The following is a 19241-nucleotide window of genomic DNA, read 5'->3' as shown; positions in this document are numbered from 1 at the left end:
AACAATTATCTTAAAATAATTAATCAAGGTTTGCAAAATAAAAGTAACTAGTGTAACTCATGCAAGAAAAACTTCAAAGATGTACAAGTAAAAGTTGAGCTTAGAAAGAGAAATTAGTAAAAGTGACCCACTCCGATGAAAATTGCATTTTTTAAATGTTTTTGTGGCATTATTTCTGATGATGGAAGACGTATATAAAAAAAATTAAGCTGAAAAGTGCATTTCTAAGTATTTATTTGCTCAAATTGTTAATCAAAAGCAGATTAAAAAAATGTTGGAAAGAGAGCATATTTGCTATGAAGAAAATGTGTTAAGCAGCCGAAAGCGCCATGCTCCGTTACGCCTAAATGCATTCACCTGAAGACAGGTAGATCCATGAACGTCTATGGCTGGACAGCTCCAACCGGTAATGTTAGGTTAGGGGTGTGAGGGGCTGTAAGTTAGCAGGAGGAGGGAAAGGGGGTGGGGGTATTCCGAGCCAACTCTCTCACCCACAACTGAGAGGTGAACAACTGCCCCTCTGCAGAAATTACGTCCTAGAAGGCCACTTAAGTTTTAGGCTATTTGTCAAAATTTAAAGACCACGGGGAAAACTTTTACAATAGATCAAGACGATCAGAGTGGGGCTTGAATCTAAGAAGTGTTCAAAGATTATCTACTATTCATGTTGGCACTTTGAAAAAACAGCTTAGTTGTTAAGCAAATTCCTTCTGTTCTCACAAAAGACATCTTCATGTTTGTAACAGCTTTTTTCTATGCATAGAGTAGGCAGTGCAATACATATATATTAACAATTAAGTAACAAAAAACTGGCTGCAGTGACCAAACATAAACACATGCTGTCACACCTGATGACTAAAAGAAACCAAAACGTCTGCCAAGTACTGCTGAGTACAAGCCAAATATTAATTTTACAGCCACTCCACTGAAGATAAATCTTCTTTATATTGTGCACCAGCATATAAATGTCACAACGGTCTCAATATACAGTGTTTAATAAACAAAACCATCTTAAAGACTTCAAGTTAGATGTTACAACGAATGCTAACAGACTCAACAGTACCTTTGTGGTCGTTTCAGAAACAGGAAAAAACAGCTTTTTAATTAAATGTTCCTGCTGCGGTTGGTTGAGTAAAGCTGTTTTAATCAAAGAACAAAAACATGGAGACATGGGATCTGGATCATCAACATGCCGCGGCGAGGAAAGCAGTGAAGTGACTCAGATGACTTGCAAAGCCACACAAATGTCTTTAAGGATGAGTGGTTTTTGTCATTGCTGAGCTCCTCCGCACTCTGAACACACAGAAAGTCTGTTCCTAATTGTGTCCACCCCCAAATTCTTACAATTGTCCTTGAACACACTATTGCACCCCCACCCACATTCTACTAGACTGGGAGTTTTTTGGATCTCAAGTGTGGATGAAACAACACTCTCTTTTCATGCCGCCAAAGTAAAAAATAGCAGAATCAAAGGTGGGAGGTGCATCTTTTGTCCACTGAGTCACATCCTGGCCTCCTGCGTTGTCCCCTCCTGCTCTGCATCCCTGCAGATGGCTAATACCAACACACACACGCGCTTTGGATAAGGAAAAAAGGTTACACAGAAGACAGTAAGCACTGCCAGTGTGAACCTTCAGCAACAGCAAACAATAGAAGTTATTCGTTTAAAAGATGGAAGCAAACCACTGAAGAGAGGCAGTTACCAGAGCAACAAGGGTAGTTCAACTTTATGAGAAAACTCATCGACGGCACTCTGCGGAAGATTCAGAGCCAGAAGTTAGGAGTAAAGGGTATATTTAACAGGTACATGAAAGTTATGAAGCAGTCATAAAAGCCTGGGATTGAACCTCCACACATGAAAGTCTTAATGCCATTCATCACTGACCACCACAATTACCGTCAAAATGAGAAAAAATTAAAGACTCGCTTAACATGCCGTAGATCTCTTCTAAAAAGTCAAAAAAAGCCAGACAGACTTACTGAAAAAACGAAATCAAAGCACTGCAGAATGGTGCCGTTTGGACTGTTTGGCGCCATAAAATGAAAATAAAAAATACTGAACTGAGTCCAAACAAGTGTTTTTGTTAATAGAAGCACCTGACTGTTCGAGACAGAACGTTAGTCTCCGTTAAGAGATGTAACATCTGTAACAGTGTTCCACACACGCTAAAGCTACCTTCACACCGGCTGTGGTCACTCGCGTTTAAGCGGCCACTTTCAACGAAAAATCTATGCAAACATACGTAAACCTGCGTTTCAGGCTTCCATGTTCAAAACTCTTGAGGTCGAGTGTCCTCACGCATGTTTTTAAGTCCATTCTCAGACTCTATGTCAGGGGTGTCAAACTTACGGCCCACCAGGTGGTTCAATTCGGCCCAGTCAGAGAAAAAAATATAAGGATGTTGAGGGGAAAAAAGCACGTTTCTAGCCCAATCTTCTGGCGAGTAATGGTTCTTTAAAGAACTCCCCGCAATGCGCGGTTCTGCCAATAGGGGGAGCAAAGGAAAAGCAAGACCAGCATAACAAGAGATCAAAAAAATAAACATAATAAACAATGTAATAATAAGTGATTAGGCTACTTGGCTGGTTGAGGCATTTTTACCAACTGAGAAGAAAAACAAAACAAAACCGAAACTACAGATAACGATTTGATCATGTTATTTTGTGATCACGTTACTGGTCCGACCCACTTGAGATCAGACGGGTTGAATGTGGCCCCTGAAGCAAAATGAGTTCGACACCCCTGCTCTACGCACAGCTTGATTGGGTGTTCACTGATTGCATTGTGGAAGTTCAACAAGTTCAACTGTATGAATGCTAAATTTATTATTGTGAATTTTTTTTGTCTCCTGTAAATGTATTATTGTAAAATTAATTAAGTTACGCTAGTAAGCAGTAGAAAAAGAAAAGAAGAAGAAGCCCCTCCCTGCTTGACTGGTGTGAACAACCAAGGACTGTATTGCTCATGAAACCGTGTATAACACGTTCTTGAAGTGGCAACAAATGCCCAGCGTGAATGCAGCAAAAGAGAGTGTCTAACTTTTAAAACATAAAGGAATCAACAAAAAAAAAATGCCATAAATACAAACAACGCACACCCTCTTGAAGATGTGTTGCATGAACCTACAATGTAAATATTGTATGTCCGGGTTGGATGCTTTTGCAATTTTGACTTTTAAAATTGTTTCATTATTGTAGATATTCTTTTTAAATAACATGCAAGTTTTTTAATGTGCATAGAGACTATTCCATGTAACTTTCAAACTTGTATTGAGGTTATGTATTGCTTGTCATTTAACTGTTGATTTTATACATTTTTGGTCTTTTCTGTTGCCAATCTGTTGCCCAGGGACTACAGCTGAAAATTAGTTTTGCAGCTAACATTGGCACATATACAGAAAAGTTTATTAAAGTGAACTGTCCCTGTTCAAGTAAATATTAAATAAATAAACTCAACCTAATCTATAGATCTGCAGTGTCACAGCTCTACTCTAGTCATCTTATACCTCAACAGAAGGGCGCCAAGTAGCAGACGGGTTATTCTGGAAATGATTCAACTTTTGTTAATGGAAATAGTATGGATGTAGTGCACTAAAGCGTCCAGCGGAAATGCAGCTTAAAAGCCATAAGATCTCTGGGTCGGAATAATTTCAAATGCTACTTCAATTCTGGGACGGTTCAAAATGAATGTGCTGGATATTCATAGCTACATAATGCACAGGCATCGCCGGTAAGATCCATTTTTGAAGTTGGATATCTAAGCATTAATGCTTCTGCATTGATCTAATATAAAGTAAGCACCAATACAAGAGAAACTGTGTTTAATGAGACACACATGAGCAATCAGCAGCTGAGATACAAGTAATCAATAACTAGCTCCTCCTTGTCCCATCAGGATATATCAGCTCTATTGCATGGTTTTCCCAACAGAATTTCTAGAGCTGTTCTGCTTGTTGCACATCACTGGGGCAATATTTCTCTCTTTGGCTCCTAGTGGGCAGTTCATGGGAAAAACCAATGAGGGAACTCGTTAAAAAGAGCAAATGTCTCAAAAACATCAGTTCACAGCTGAAGAGTTTAACTCCTTCTAAGCCTGCTACCCATTTTTATCTCCAGCTATTGAATTTATATACAAAATGGACTGAAAGACCCCCACACTCCCTCACCTTCCAAACATGAATAATTCCTAAGACTCTCATAAAGAGTTGCCTTGATAAACACGTGTGGCCCCCATGTCCAATGCTCAAGAAACATTTGACAAATTTTGCATATCCCACTTTCAAGTGGTAGGGCTGTAGACTTCTAACAAGGTCACTCATTACCCTAGAGACGATGACTCTGACCATTAATTGCTTATTTAGAAAATCTGGTTCCAACATGGCGATGTCCATATCGTGACAAAATGGCAACTGAATCAACTTTATTTATACTCTTTCAGTCCAGCTCCATCCAGTTCATATATCCACTCAATGTCTCCAGCAGGTTGCTTGATTGGTTAAAGCTTGGACAGCTAACAACAAACTAACACTTTAAGCTTAAATAGTTTCAAAATGTTTGCATATTAGTGACACAACCTCACTCGTATGTTGCAGGAACTTTAAATGTGTTTCCTTTCCTTTATCAAAGCAGCTGCAGTCAAAGTCTGACTGTAGACTGTAGGTTTCATAACTTGAAAACAACTCTTTCAGCACAAGATAAGAAAGCTGACTTTGTAAGTTATTCAAACAAAAAGGTTTAGATGACCGAGAGACCCAAATGTCAACTTCACTTCAAACTTCTCTTTACAACGTTCATATTAGGTTTCACCACTAAAACACCTACAGAAAAACTTCAGGTTCTGCTGACAGAAAAAATAAGACAATTTAGTCAACCAGAGTTCCTGTGGTTTGAGAAATGTCTGCACAACTTTCCACAGCTCAACAGTTGATAGATGCACAGTAACAAGATGCAACTTTTAATTACATAACCACTGGTGCAGATCACAAAAATGCCATTCTCTGAATTTGGATCCAATCTTTCCAGGATCTTTCCTTTCCACAGGGGAAGTTTAGATTTGTATTCCGACATGGTAAAAGCAACATACCTCACAAGCAGGAAGAAGCTGTTTGACTTACAGCTCAATGATGGAAAACACAAAAATGGTTAGTTGAGTAGACAGCAGGGGTCTGCAGCAGCAAAGCTACAAACAGACGTCACACAGATACAGAGAAAGTCGGTCTAAACCTGTTTGGCAGCTTTAATGTGTCCAGCAATTTAGCCTCAATGTGTTGGGCTTTGAAAAAAAAGAATCGCTTGACAGGACAAACATCGCTTTTCATCTCAGAAACCAACGAGTCAAGAGGAAAGCATTTCAAACAAATAAAGGATTCAGAGAAAGGACGACAAGCGCAGAGAATATGAAAGTGAACAAGTGAGGCTTTAAAGATGAGAGAGCAAAGGAAGCTTATTGAAGCAGATATACAATGAGAAACTCAAAGCCAAGGTGTTGTAACATCTCATGTCTTAACATTATGTCTGTGGAACAAAAGCAGCCTCATATGACCCCAGTATGAGCTTCAGGCCAGAGTATGACACATCCAGAGGTATTGAAGGCAAAACGAAGGGAAAAAAACACTATCAACAAAAAAAGTTGATATATTGTATCTATCAAGACTACACAAACTGAACACAAAGAAGCTCTAATGCAAATAAAATCAGTGCGACTTTATGATTGAGTAAACTACACTCCCTCAAATGCCTCAAGCTTTCTTAGAAGAGCGAAGAAGTGAATGTTCCTCTGCTGGCGTCATACAGTGTCCTGCTGTTCCCCAGCTGCTTATTTTGATCCGGTATGACCACGGTGACGATCGTATCTGATGGTCACTATGACTATCAGGTATGACTATACACAACCTAATTGCTGAATATGAGGCCTAATGAATAGTGACGCAGGAGAAGTCATTAAAACATCTCAAACCTCAGAAAAAGGGAAAATTACCCAAAGGAAACACAACGGGTGATAGAAAAATATGTCAGAGAAAAAACTGGACAAAAGGAGGCATTTTAAACTCTTTTCAGACTTATTTTTACTCATATTATGGTAACCGGTATCAAATTTATAGTCGAGAATCATTGAAACTTCTAAAAACAGATGTGCTTTGAGTTTGAGGATTATTATCCAAAGTTTTAACTGATAACATTTAATTTTGTTCAAAATTCCAATAATATCTTCAATTTTTTTTCAGTCGAGTAACTTTCCTGTTAAATTTTTCTCTTTTTGAGTCTCCGGTTTCTATAAAATATGTCCACATTTATCTTTGGACACATTCTGGGATTTCAAATACAAAACTGAAAATAAAGAAATATAATCTAAGCTTCTAACATTTTTGCAAAGAGAAAAAGTAAAACTCCTTGAAGATGGTCAGCTACAGTTAGTGACCGGACGTTATGTTTTCTAGAGAAGCTCCAAAACTTCAACATATTGCGATAAATGAGCACACCCAAACATATCAGTGTTTTACTGCACATAAACAACATATATTTGCACATTCAGGTCATTAATGCCTTAGTCATCGCAGTCCTAACAGGTGGATACGGGCTGTTTGCAGGAGAAACCTGAACAGGAAACACAGACGGCGTCACGAAATTTTATAGACAGCTTGGTGACCACGTAGAGAAAAAATCCTAATGCATATTTTTTCTATGGGCGTGCTGCGGGCAACAGATCGTAAAGAACACTTATGCTGTATTCACACCAGACGCGATTCACAGGTGTCGAATTTCAATGTTAAGTCAATGCACAGACGTGATTTAAGGTCCTACAGTGCTATTTCGGCATCGGGCGTGGCAAAGCGAGATCAACCAATCAGTGACTCCGCTTTGGGAACGTGACATTTTGGTGACTCGATCAAAGAGTAGAAAAAAAAAAATATGCATGAATTTGACGCCAATTGCATTTGGTGTGGACAGACAATTGATTTAAATAATGAACGTGTGAGGTACGCAGTGGCAGCGTGGGGGGGGGGGGGCACCTGTGATCCGAACTGAGGCTAGTAATTTGTTAAACCCTTAAATTATATAATTTTGTTCTTTATTCCAGGACACAGGATTTTTCTTTATTTAATAAACGGTGTTCCTTTTATTCCTACTGGTGTCCAGTTTTTATGTTCTGGTCCCCTTTTGGATTTATCCCCTAGACTCGTGACAGGTGGGCCTTTTGGGAGGGTAACAGCGTGGAATGATCCGACAACCATATCTTCAGTCAAGTGGACATTTGTCATGCAGCTCTTTTCTAAAACCATTCAACACTGGCCCTGACGGCCGTCCAACAGTGTTGTCTAGCTCCTGAGAACTTTGGGACGGTGTCATAATATAAGCACAGTCAATTTTAGAGTCAGCCATATTCCGCCATTACCTAATTTAATCAGCTTTCGGTCTATAAAGCAGTTGTTAATTACACTTCAACACAGTAGAGACATTAAAGGGAAATGGAGGTTGGTGCCTGGCCCAAGGACATTCTAGCACCTATAATGCAGAGGCTAATACTTAAAAAAAAGTGCAACCTTCTGACTGAAAGGACAAGTTATGGGCATAGAACTGCAGCAGGACGCATAAACTTAAAACTCTAGAACTGAAGTTTACTGGAATCGACACTTCCAGCTTCTATTAGTATAAACATGAAGAAAGATGTAAATATATCAGAGCTTTGATGAGGTTTAAGAGTGACAAAAAATGTAAATAAACAGGATATAAATGTTAAGTAAAATAACAGAAGCTGGTAGTGGTGAGTGGGCGGCTGGTAGGATGAATGTTGCCATGATCTGTGCATTTTCTGGATATGAGAGTTGATGTTTGAGCTGGAAACAGGGATGGACTCCTGACAGCAGAAATAGAAACACAAACATTTCTGGGCATCTCTGATGTTATAAACTTGGCTCTTAAATGTCGACATTATAGACAAAGCAAGAAAAAATGACAAAATAAATTATTCTAACTTGCTTTTTCGTCTAATATTCATTAACTTTATGCATTTAAAATGATTTCGTCCCACTGCGACAAAACAGCAATAACTGCAGTGTAATTGATTGCTTTGTCAACAGTTTATGTAAGGTGTGTTGGCGAACAGTGTAGCCCAGTGCGGTGCTGCTTCGCTGTGAATCCTCAGGCTGGAAAAAGGAGCAGCTTTCTAAGCCTCCCACTCCTCCTCCTGCTCTCCTACCAACATTTGCCGGTGACCTCTGAGGTCAATCAAACCCAAGCCTACATTTCTTTAGCAGCTCTTCCTCCCTCTCTGGAGACGTTTTCTCCTCCACCTCCTCTTGCCTCGTGTTTCGTTTCTGAACCATCTTATCAAACAGCTCGTTGCTGTGTTTCTATTTCGGACTCCTCGTCGTGAGATTTTGTTTGGAGTCTCCGCAGCAGTTTGTGTGCTTATGTTTCCTGCTGTTGAAGCCATCGCTGAGATTTCTTTGACTTGTTCCAAAAAAAAAAAAAAACGGTGTCCTTGTTTCTCAGCACACAGCCAATACAACCAACAAAATCTCAAAGCAGATCAAATCCAGTACTTTAGATTTAAAAGAAGCTGATAAGATTTTTTTCCCCAAATACTAACTTATCTCAAACAGATTACAGGAATTTGTTCTCCTTTTCATCTTATGAAGCTTTCTTAAAAATATTAAATTTATATCTTCCAGACATATGTGCTGAGCTACATCTAAGCTGCAACTCTTTACATTATCTAATATGAAAAAACTGTTACTATGAAACATTAAAAACTGATCAAAAAAATTAATCACATGAATTGTTGCTCAATCCTAAAATGTATTTGCTTCTTTGTTTTCTAGTTTCCAGTAAAAGTAATAAATAAACAAAAGCTTTAAGCAACAAAAATATTCCTCATTTTGTAGATGATCCTCGTGACTTTATATTCAATGTGGTGAAGATGAATATATCTCATGCTTAGGCTTTCATCTCATCAAGTATGCACACTTTTGACTTTTCTTATTTGATGAATGGATTTTTCAGTCAAAATTGCAACAGTTTATCCTTTTGGGAATTAATTAAGTGTTTTATCATCTTCATTGCAATCCAGTGATTTATAACAGTTTACTCAAAAATAATGACCTTTAAGAAAAAGTGCATGTGGTGGACAAAATACAAGGGAAAAAAATCGAATTGAAAACAACAGAAATATAACATCTTTTTAAAATGGATAGTCTTTTCAAACATTACAGGAGAGCAAAACAAATAAATGCTTTTTTTCAAAAACAGTTTTTATATTTTGATGTATTGCAGAAGCCTTTCCAGTGGTCTTTTACTTATGATGATGCAATTTTAAGGCAAAATCAAAAAGCTTGTGCCAATTTCTAGGACATAGTTTCTGCAGAGCAACAGAAGTTCATCAGAAATTCACCACTGAGCTGTGGGCGTGACTGTAAACCTCCACTGATATCCCATCATTCCTTTGTTTACACTGTCCTTCAAGCTTTCAGCACATTACAGCCCCAAACTCACATAACTTCAAGCAATATTAGAGCCATCCAGTCAGAGTTTTGAGCCAGATTCCAGCTCAGACCAGGAAAACAAAGACATTAATGGGTCTATTTGTCTGCAAGTGAATGCATCAGAATGAAGTGGAGCAAGGAAACTTTAGCCTCTCAGTTTCTACGTCACAACTGAGAGCTTTTTCAAAAGGTTTTTTTTTTCCATTTGCTCAGATTTATCTCGATTCAAATAAAGAAATATTCTGAAATGCAGTTTTAATTTTAAGTTATATATATATGTCCTCCATCTTGAGAAAAATGCCACAAGAACATGTAAAAAAAAAGAAAACACCAAAAAACACAATTTTCATTGAAGTGGGTCTTTAGACCAAAACTTCAGAAAGGAAGGCTTTACTCAAGAACTGGAGCAAAAATGTTCAGAAAACAAGTTCAGAATTGGTTCCAGTTAGCTACGGGGTTCACCAGTATGACAAGAAATCAGTTGGTCAAGGTTAAAAATTCAGGGTTAGATTGAGTCCTTGAGCAAGACAACCTAAGATGAAAGAATTTGCTAAATACCAGTTAATCTAAACTACTACCATTTTTTACTAGTTTATGTGTACATGGAATACTATAATTCCCACTACCAGGGTTCATCTGTGAGTCACCGGTTTGCTCTGGACTTGAGCTAGGATAAGCTTTCAAATGTTCCAAAATAAAGCAAAATACAAAAAAAATAAATAAATAGAAAAAAATAAATAAATAGCAGACATGCAGTAAAAGCAGTCATTGAAAAAAATGATGCAAATACCTTTTTTTATAAATAGCTGCATCATTTTCTACAGCTCTTCCTTTGTTTTTTCTTTTCTGTTCACAAAGTTACATTTTTTTCCCGAGAAAACTACAAATTAGTGATGCATGATAACGACATTTGCAACTGATACCTGATATTTTCTGGCCTCCTGCAGCTGATACCGATAAATCAATATATTTTTTTAAATACTTGAGAAAAAAATATTTGCAAGTACACAGTAAGAGCGTCTGGCTTGTTTGTATTCCAACTAATATGAAGAACTAATTTGACTGAAAATAAAATGAACGACAGGAAATACAAACACTATTAGCTTTTATAGTCTGCAGTTTAAGCTTTTAACTATCGGTCCATTTTATCAGCCAATTTTTTTCTTATTGGAATTATAGACATGTCATCATACTCTCCAATATTGGCCAATAATTATCAGTAGCTGATATTATCGAACGACCCAAATACTGAAAATTTCCAAATCTATTACAAAACAAAGAACCGCTAGGCAACCAGCTTGGAACCGATGGAAAAACTGACCCTGGAAATGACACCAATTTGCACCAAAAATCAATTACTAGAGTGTATAAAAATGTCTTCACAAAATTAAAAATAAAATCTGAGGAGCTTCTGTGTGTTTTATAGGAACAACTTGGGAAAAGGAAGCTATAAACATTAAATATAAACTTAATACTGATTTCCTATGATCAATAAGTTGAAAGCATAAGCCGACAGCAACCAGGCTTCATAAATTTCTGGCTCTGACAATGTAAAGGAAGAGAACAAGCATTTTCTCCTGGTTTATTACAAACATCGGAATCGATATGCCACCGTTTAACGAGGTTGAAAGGTGCTGTTGCTTAATAATTGGCAGCTTTAATGGAAAGCGACTTGAATCATCCAAATTATTAGAGATAGACAGGGGAAAAAAAATCCATAAAACAAACTTCAAACACGTAAATCTTATCCAAACATAATCTTAAAGCGCCAACCTTAAAGTACCTGTGATTCATTTTAGTTTCATTACAATCACAGTGAGATTGAGCTCTGCACACATCCCATTATGGTGTGGGTAATGTCTGCAGTAAAAGACCATAGGAGGAGGCTTCCTCACTCACCCTGGGCTGCCAGTTTTCATACTGCTTCTGCAGGTTGGCCCCGATGGTCTCCAGGGCTTTCTGTGGACTCATCGACAGGGGGTCTAGCAAGGAGACAAGAGTGTTAAAAATACACCACAGCTGCACACATACGCAATGAGTCAGTCATGTAGGTCCGAGAACCGCTTGAGTTGACAAAAGCAAAGCTTTTGCCAATTAACTAGAAGACAAAATCTGTCATTTTCTTTAAGACAAAAATAAATTTTTGGTAGTTCTGATATGTTCTGTGCAAAAAACATTAAGACAAAGATTAATTTCCCAATAAATAGAACAGAAAATGATAATTCTCTAAATTTGAAGCTTTCATACAACCACAGATGACAGAAAATCTTTATGCTGCTCAACCGTGTGCGTCAGATCCAACACGGTGGGGATTTTTCAGGACATCGCCCTTTCTTTTAACATTTATCATAACCTTAAAAGTATCCTTCCCAACCATGTGACATGTCTGCAGTGTCCTCAGAGAGCACCGAGGGAGTCTCTGAAACTTTAACTACTGCACTCCAAATGTGATGTACCTCACAGGCTAACAACAGTCAATCTCAGGGGAGGGAAACTATTGTTTTATATTCAAAACCAGCCGATGGAGATGACGGTTTTATTCTGAGTAATGGGACAAACCCTTCAGCTACTCTGCTCCCGAACTCTGGAGGGCTCTACCTCTCTATAACTTCTTATCATTTAGGGGTTATCACTTTAAAAACACCTTAAACAGTCAGCCCCTTATAGTCGCTGTAGTCCTCGCTGTTCCCAAGCTTAATGCTGTTTAAAGTAGCTCTATTATGTGTTTTTAACCAGTTATTTTGATCATCTCTATATGTGTCCTTGGCTTTAATGAAAGACACTTCACAACTAAATAAGTGTAAGTAAATATTATCACTTAAGTACGTACAACCCAAAGTGCTCAAACAGCTTGTCATAAATTCGAGTAATGAAAACTGAGAAAAAAAAAAAGAAAAAAAAAACTGATAAAAATGGAAGCCATTAGATATGGGTTAAGCTTAGGGGTGTAACGGATCATGGATTATCGTACTCGTACGGATCAGAAGCCACGGTTCTGCACACGCGTGTACCCCTGCTTTTGTGGCTTTGTGATCCCTAAAAACCAATGAATCAAAAGAATCCCCACTACAAAAATAAAATATTAATTAATAATACCAATGAACACAATTTTTTTTCATAATTTTTTCATAACGTTTTTAACATACAAATTCTACATTTTACTGATGAAAGTTGCTCCTTTCTGCTGTTAAAGTCATTAGTCATGAGAAAATTATCACAAAAGCCAACTAAAACCAAATTAATTTGACAAATACATCTTTATTTCATTGAATTATGGGGAAATCTAATCAACATGTGCCAGGGTGGGATTATATAAGTTGGTTTCCTTTCAATCCCTTTTAAGCAATCTCTAATTTGATGCCTGGTTATCCTATATTTAGTATGTTTTTATGGATGTAACCCTCTGTGGATTGATTGTAATGCACATGCATTATTCTTTCTTGATTGAAATATACCATTTCTAATCCAATCTAATTTAATGTGGGTCTGTAAACATAAATCACATCAGTTAAGGAGTTTGGCAGTTACCCCCAAACCTCACTGACCAGAGAAGTACTAGGACGATGGAGAGCAACATTATCCCTCCAGTACAGACTGATGTGGGTTTCTTGGTGTGATAAGCTCCCTAAACCATAGAGCAAAGCATGAACCTTTCATCCGAGCCCCCTCCCAAGGGTTTGATGTGTCGATTACTCACCTATCCAGCACTCCAGTCGTGCACAGGGGGAAGTCTTGACCACATCCGGAGGGTCCACTCCCACATTTAGGCACAACACCAGCGCGACACTCACAGTTTTCATCTGTAGGCACACAGAAGATTAAATTTAACATTCAAATCCAAACCACACAGAGATGTATATTTTAAAACCTCCATAAATCATCACAGTTTTCTGTCTGTATAATTTGGCTGCTGCTGGCTGCCGTATTTAAGCAGCAAAGGAAAGGTCGGACACAGAGGGGAAACTCAGCAGTTATTACTGCGAAATGATCTGTTCTCTGCATTCTGGTGTAAATATCAGAGTACGCATAACATTTAGGCTAATTCTGCTCCACTGAAGACTCATACTAAAGGTAGAAAATGATGGAAAAAAGAAGAATTCAACTCAGATGAGGAACAATTAAAATACAGGAAGAGAGCAGAGAGAATAAAAGCGTCCATAGAATAGAACTGCCATTGATTCAAAAGTTAGGTGAGAGCTTCTGACTCACAAACAAGCTTGATAAAGCAACAAGGAGTTCCTCCAGTGCAAATTACAGGGTGAACTAACAGCAAGAAACCACAGCTTCTTTCTCATCATCACCTTGGAAACACTTTCCTTTGTGCACCACAGCACACATCGAGCTCACTGACAATGTACGGCTCCATCCTGATGTCTAACAAGCCTTCACACTAATGCTGGACCTACAGAAGAGAACAATCACTTCATTGCACTATTTGAATCATTCAGTTTAATTAGGTCTACAGTCTGGCCACCTGACGTAGGCACTTTTCACAAAGTGGGTGCTAATGACTTCATCCGTCTGTTATACCAATCACCTTTCAGATAAAAACAAATGCCCAAATACTAATGAGTTTACGTTCTTTTGCGGATCAATACATATTTTTATATTATTGGAACACACGGGAAGATAACTAAGTGAATACTGGTCAGTACAGTAATTGCTTAAACGATTTATGACTGCTTTTTATTTTCAAGTTTGACTTTAAATGTTTCTATTTCTTTCTGATCTGAATCAACATTTTATGGCTAATTTACGCCAGTCGTCCTTTTACATCCAACAATCAAGTTGACAATAAATAAAAACTGATTCCGAACACCAATAAAACTCAACAATAAGAACATAAATACACAACAACTCCAATAACTATTTACAAGCTCACAGAACCCTCCATTTCTGTTCAATCTTGTACTGTTTGTGAGCTCCGAGGGCTGTGTTCATTCAAAACACTAAAATATTTAAGGCTTTTGGTCGATTAAAAACATCAGCAAATCAATTAAGAAGCATGAAAGACAAAAAAATTCAATCTGAACACCTGCAGGGGCCTGTTGGGGGCGAGAGGCAAATGACGGCCAAACAGTCAATGGAAACAATGGAGGAAACCAAGTCAGTCTGTTTCTGAGAGGTCTGCAAAAACCAGCATCTTATTTCTACCAAAGTTTGTTTGAAGTTCATGAAAAAGCTCGAGCTGTTATCAAAACCATGTGGTCATCCTCTTCATTGATTTTAAAAAATACTAAATATTCCTCGGCGGTTGATCATGAATATCACTTTCTGAAATTTTTTAAACAATTATGCAGACAAAAAAAACAACAGCAGGACAAGAAGCATTTTGTATAAAGACTAGGGGTGGATTGATAAACTTGATTAATCGATTTGAATCCATCTAAGCTTAATAATCGACCCATAAAAATAGAGATGGATTTAGCATATAAAGCTAAAGTCTGCTAGCTTGATGCTAACGTTTACTGGAATTTCCCAGCATATAGAATTATTTCTTGAAAAATGATTAATGATACGAAGCCCTAACAAAGACATCATGTCTACTGGACCTCTATGGTCTGTCTGAATTCCTTCACTACTCCCTGACCCCAAATAGACTATTTATTGCAGGACTATCTAGTGCCCTGGATTTTAACATAATTCGGATGCATGTTGCTACTTTTTATTTAAAACACCAAATATGGCTTCACCCGCTTGAGGAAGTAGAAAACCTACAAATATGGACATTTAAGAAGAATCCACAGTGTTCTGATGACAAAAATGTGGCTAATACCTAAGAAATTAACTTAAACGCTTAATACTTTAAATAGACCCTTTTTTTAAAGTGCCAAATCATGACGCAATGCATTGTGGTCTATATTTACCAAATTAGTGCACACTGAAACTAGTTCTTCACAAGGAGTTCTGAGAAGTTTCAAGGATTCTGGATTTTGGAATTGTAGCTTTGTACAGCCCTACAAATGTCAAAATGTACATAATGCACTCAATACGGAGAATTTGTGACGTTGACCTACAGAAGCACCTGCTGTACGTCTGTGTGACGTCCTGAGGAAGACCCGGGTCATGAGGGTTACTCCTGTGAAACTAACTGAGGCCTTCTCTTGTCTCCCACCAACCCAGCTGAAGGTCAGTGTGCCCGTGGGACTCAGCACGACTGGATCTGACATGTGAACGCATGTCATCAGTACAAAGCACAGAAGAATTAAAGATTCACTTCAGTTGAAATTGATTTTTTTGTGTTTTTACATGTTCTTGAGGATTTGTTCTGATAATGAAGGACAAGGATAAAAATTAAGCTCAAATTTGCATTTCTGAGTATTTCTTTAGTCGAATTGTGAATCAGGAGTTTATTTGTGATGTAAAAAATAACGTGACGACAAGCTGCTTGCTCCGCTACATTCTGCAACAGGGAGGGGAAGAGGGGTTGGGGTCGCTCTGGTCCCGCCTACAACTCAAAGGTAAATATCTAACAAAATACTGCCGCTTTGCAGAATTATATCCAAGAAAATGACATTTTAAAACATACATTTGACAAAAAAACTGCATATTTATCATTAAAAGACCACTAGGAGCGCTTTTAAGTAAACCTTTTTTTAACAGCATGACTTTTTCTCTGTATCTTAACATACGTGGATATTAATAGATAAAGTAAACAGTGATATTTATCAAAGGGAAATTGCTTGAATTTTGAGTTAAAAGCAGCACTAAGCAATATTTACCTGCAGCATTTGTGATCTTAAAACAGTGCGGGTGACATTTCAAACTTTCTGCTATTTTCTTAAGTAGAAAAGCAAAGAAAATGTTCATCTATTTTTAACAGTAGATTAAAAATAATCGTATTTACAGGAGGTTCAGTCATGTAACACAATCAAAAGTATACAAAGTCTGAGGATTTTATACTTTAACAAATTCAATGAAACAAATAACTCCAAATGTCGTAAAGAACATACAAGGCATTCAGAAAAAAATGGAATTGTGGCTTTTTGATACCTTAAGTTCCCAACATTACAAGACAAGTCTGTTTTGATACTGTGTATAAATGAAGTGATATGCTGTGTGTATTTTGTCTATTTAGATAGAAAGTGCTTCTATGTGTATTTTTTATATTATTTATGGTGTGCAACTGTGTCTGCAGGTTACCACTCCACAAGGAGAAGGGTCCAATGTAGAGAACAAATTCACACACCTTAAGTGCCTGATAATTAACATTTGTGTGTTTTTTAGCATAACGTCCAGGTAGGGCGATATGGGAATTTTCATATTGCAATATCGTTTTTTTTCATTTTGTGCGATAACTATATTAAAAACGATATAAATCAAATAACTATATTTGTAAAAGTAATCTTTATTGCAAGCAGCTTTAGGACTTCAGATTTTTACACCTTAACTTTGCCCCCCCCCCCGTCAGCTTCAGTGTTTTCAGCTATCAATTTAAGCATCTTCAGCTATTAATCTATCCCAATTAATGCTAAGTTATTACTACTATTTTTTTGCAAACATATGTTGCATGTTAATATACAATGTTCACAAGTCAAGATTTATTTGCAAAGATGCACTTGAATTGTTTTTTTTAGACAAGGCATATTGGGAGAATGTGTAGATTCATCTGGGAGAGACAAATATCAGCTTTGCCCTTTAAAGTGTAACATCTGAAATGGCAGCACAATTTAGAGAAATATTACTATGAATATCGCTGGGGTGAGGAAAGATGTTACTGTCATTTCAGGTAAAATGTCAAACAAATCTGTGGAGAACACAGTAAGGTCATTGCCTTAGTTTAATGTTAACACTGACTCACGTTTTCTTTCAAAACACCCATAAGCCCACGTGAGATGCAGCTTTGCACAAACAGTTGCCAAATTTGTGAAGATGAGGCATTATCACACTGGATTTAATCATCATGATTCAGGACAGCGAGATGATTAAAAGCCTATTAAAAATGGCCCTGATAGCATTATTTGTTTTCATCCAGAGCCTGATGTAGGCAATTCATAACACATCTGATCCTCATTTGCTTCCGAATAAAGAGCATTAATGAGGAATGTTTAGCGTGGCAGCGTGGCATTTCAGGATGAAGGCGCATGGATGTGTCCCACACTTTTCTTATTGATTAGTCAACTTGTTTCCTCCAAACTCTACCGTACGATCAAATTACAAATCAGTATTTCTTCATCAGTCAAGTTTAGCAATGACTGGGGTTCAGGGTCACGTCAGCAGTAATAAGTAATAGAAATGTCTTAAAAATAAACAGTTAATTTTTAAAGAATTTAAAAAAAAATGACAGTCTTATTATCTTCTAGATAAAAATGCAATTGAAGACATTAAAAATTTGTGCCACTTCACATCATTTCATCATAACACTAACCCTTAAAAGTCCCACTCCAACTATCTCTTTTTTTAGCTAAAATCAAAAAGCTTTTGTTGTTCTTTAAGACTTACTTTCTGCTGAGCAGCAGGAGCTCATTAGAAATTGGCGTCTGAGTTGTGGGCGGGACTGTAGACACAGAAGTTAACCTCTGCTGATTTCCCATCAACCTTTTGTTTACATTATCTCTTGCTAGATTATAGCAGCCCACAGATACAAGCTAACTTTAGAGTAGCAAAAAAAAGGTGAGTAATATTGCAGCCATACAGTTTTGAGCGAGGTGGCAGCTCAGACGAGGAAAAGGAAGACGTTAATGTTGCAGCAGAGAAGATAAGGGTTTGTTTAGTTGATAGGTACAATGTACACTAATAGACATCTATTCAGAGCGTCATAGATGTAAATATACCGGATTTTAGCAATAATGCTAAATTCCATCTGTAGTCCCCTGACAGGAACATAAGAAAACATTTAACAAAATAAAGATTCATTACATAGTCACAATATGAAAGAAAAGCTGTAAAAAATACAGTGGTTGATTATTAAAAAACAGGACATATGAACCCAATAAAAGCATTTGACACGACAAACCGATGAGTGAATTAAGTGAGAAAAAAAAATCAAAAGTAAAACATCACAGGAAGATAACAGGTTAAAAGTAATTGATTACTGGTCTTGCTTACTTTCAGTTATTGTTCAAGATCATTATTTTTTTTTATTATTTTTTTTTTATCCCTGTGATTTATTTTTTTAAATGAAAATAAACATGCAAAACGACGAAATGAATATCAGACATTGACTGAACTGAGCCTTAATTATTACATTTTGTAACATATTTACATTACCTATTTTAACATGTTTACATTATTTCAAAACATCTGTTTAATGGTAATTACGTTTACATTATTGTAACATTCATATCATTGTGACATTTAAATGATTACAATTTTTTCTGATAATACATTTCGTAATTGCAACATATGAAACATTTGTAACATTTATACAATATTGTAACATTTATTTTAATATACTCACACTGTCTCAACTTTTTGTTTAATGGCGAATACTTTCATAAAATTGTTACATTTATATCATTTTAACACATTTGAATTATTACAATTTTTTTTATTAAATAGGACAAACTATGCAATTGTAACATCTTAGAAATTTGTGGCATTTTTAGAATATTGTAACATTTCTTTTATTTAATGATGTTCACATTGTTTCAAAATGCTCGTTTCATGGTAATTATTGCAACATTTCAACACAATTATTGCAACAATTATTGCAACATTATTGCAACATATCATTGTGACATATCCGAATTATTGCAGGCATATGTAAAGTATTTACATTTTCGTGACATGTTTACGTTATTATAATATGCTATGTAA

The 19241-nt window shown here is 36.8% G+C and overlaps 1 protein-coding gene across 4 annotated transcripts in view; it reads right to left on the bottom strand.

Annotated features, from left to right (window-relative positions):
- rptor (regulatory associated protein of MTOR, complex 1) overlaps positions 1-19241 on the bottom strand; it is a 181161-nt gene that overhangs the window by 149684 nt on the left and 12236 nt on the right. For all 4 annotated transcript variants that reach the window (XM_024289363.2, XM_024289362.2, XM_024289365.2 and 1 more), the window contains exons 3-4: positions 13180-13282; positions 11382-11464 (exon numbers count right to left, since the gene is read on the bottom strand). In XM_024289363.2, coding sequence (XP_024145131.1) covers positions 11382-11464; positions 13180-13282 — 186 coding nt within the window. The remainder of the gene's footprint in view (positions 1-11381; positions 11465-13179; positions 13283-19241) is intronic.

Source organism: Oryzias melastigma, linkage group LG1 (assembly GCF_002922805.2).
Source record: "Oryzias melastigma strain HK-1 linkage group LG1, ASM292280v2, whole genome shotgun sequence".
Classification (NCBI taxonomy): Eukaryota; Metazoa; Chordata; class Actinopteri; order Beloniformes; family Adrianichthyidae; genus Oryzias; species Oryzias melastigma.
Note: the sequence above shows the minus strand (reverse complement) of the source record. Positions and strands in the feature narration are given on the sequence as shown.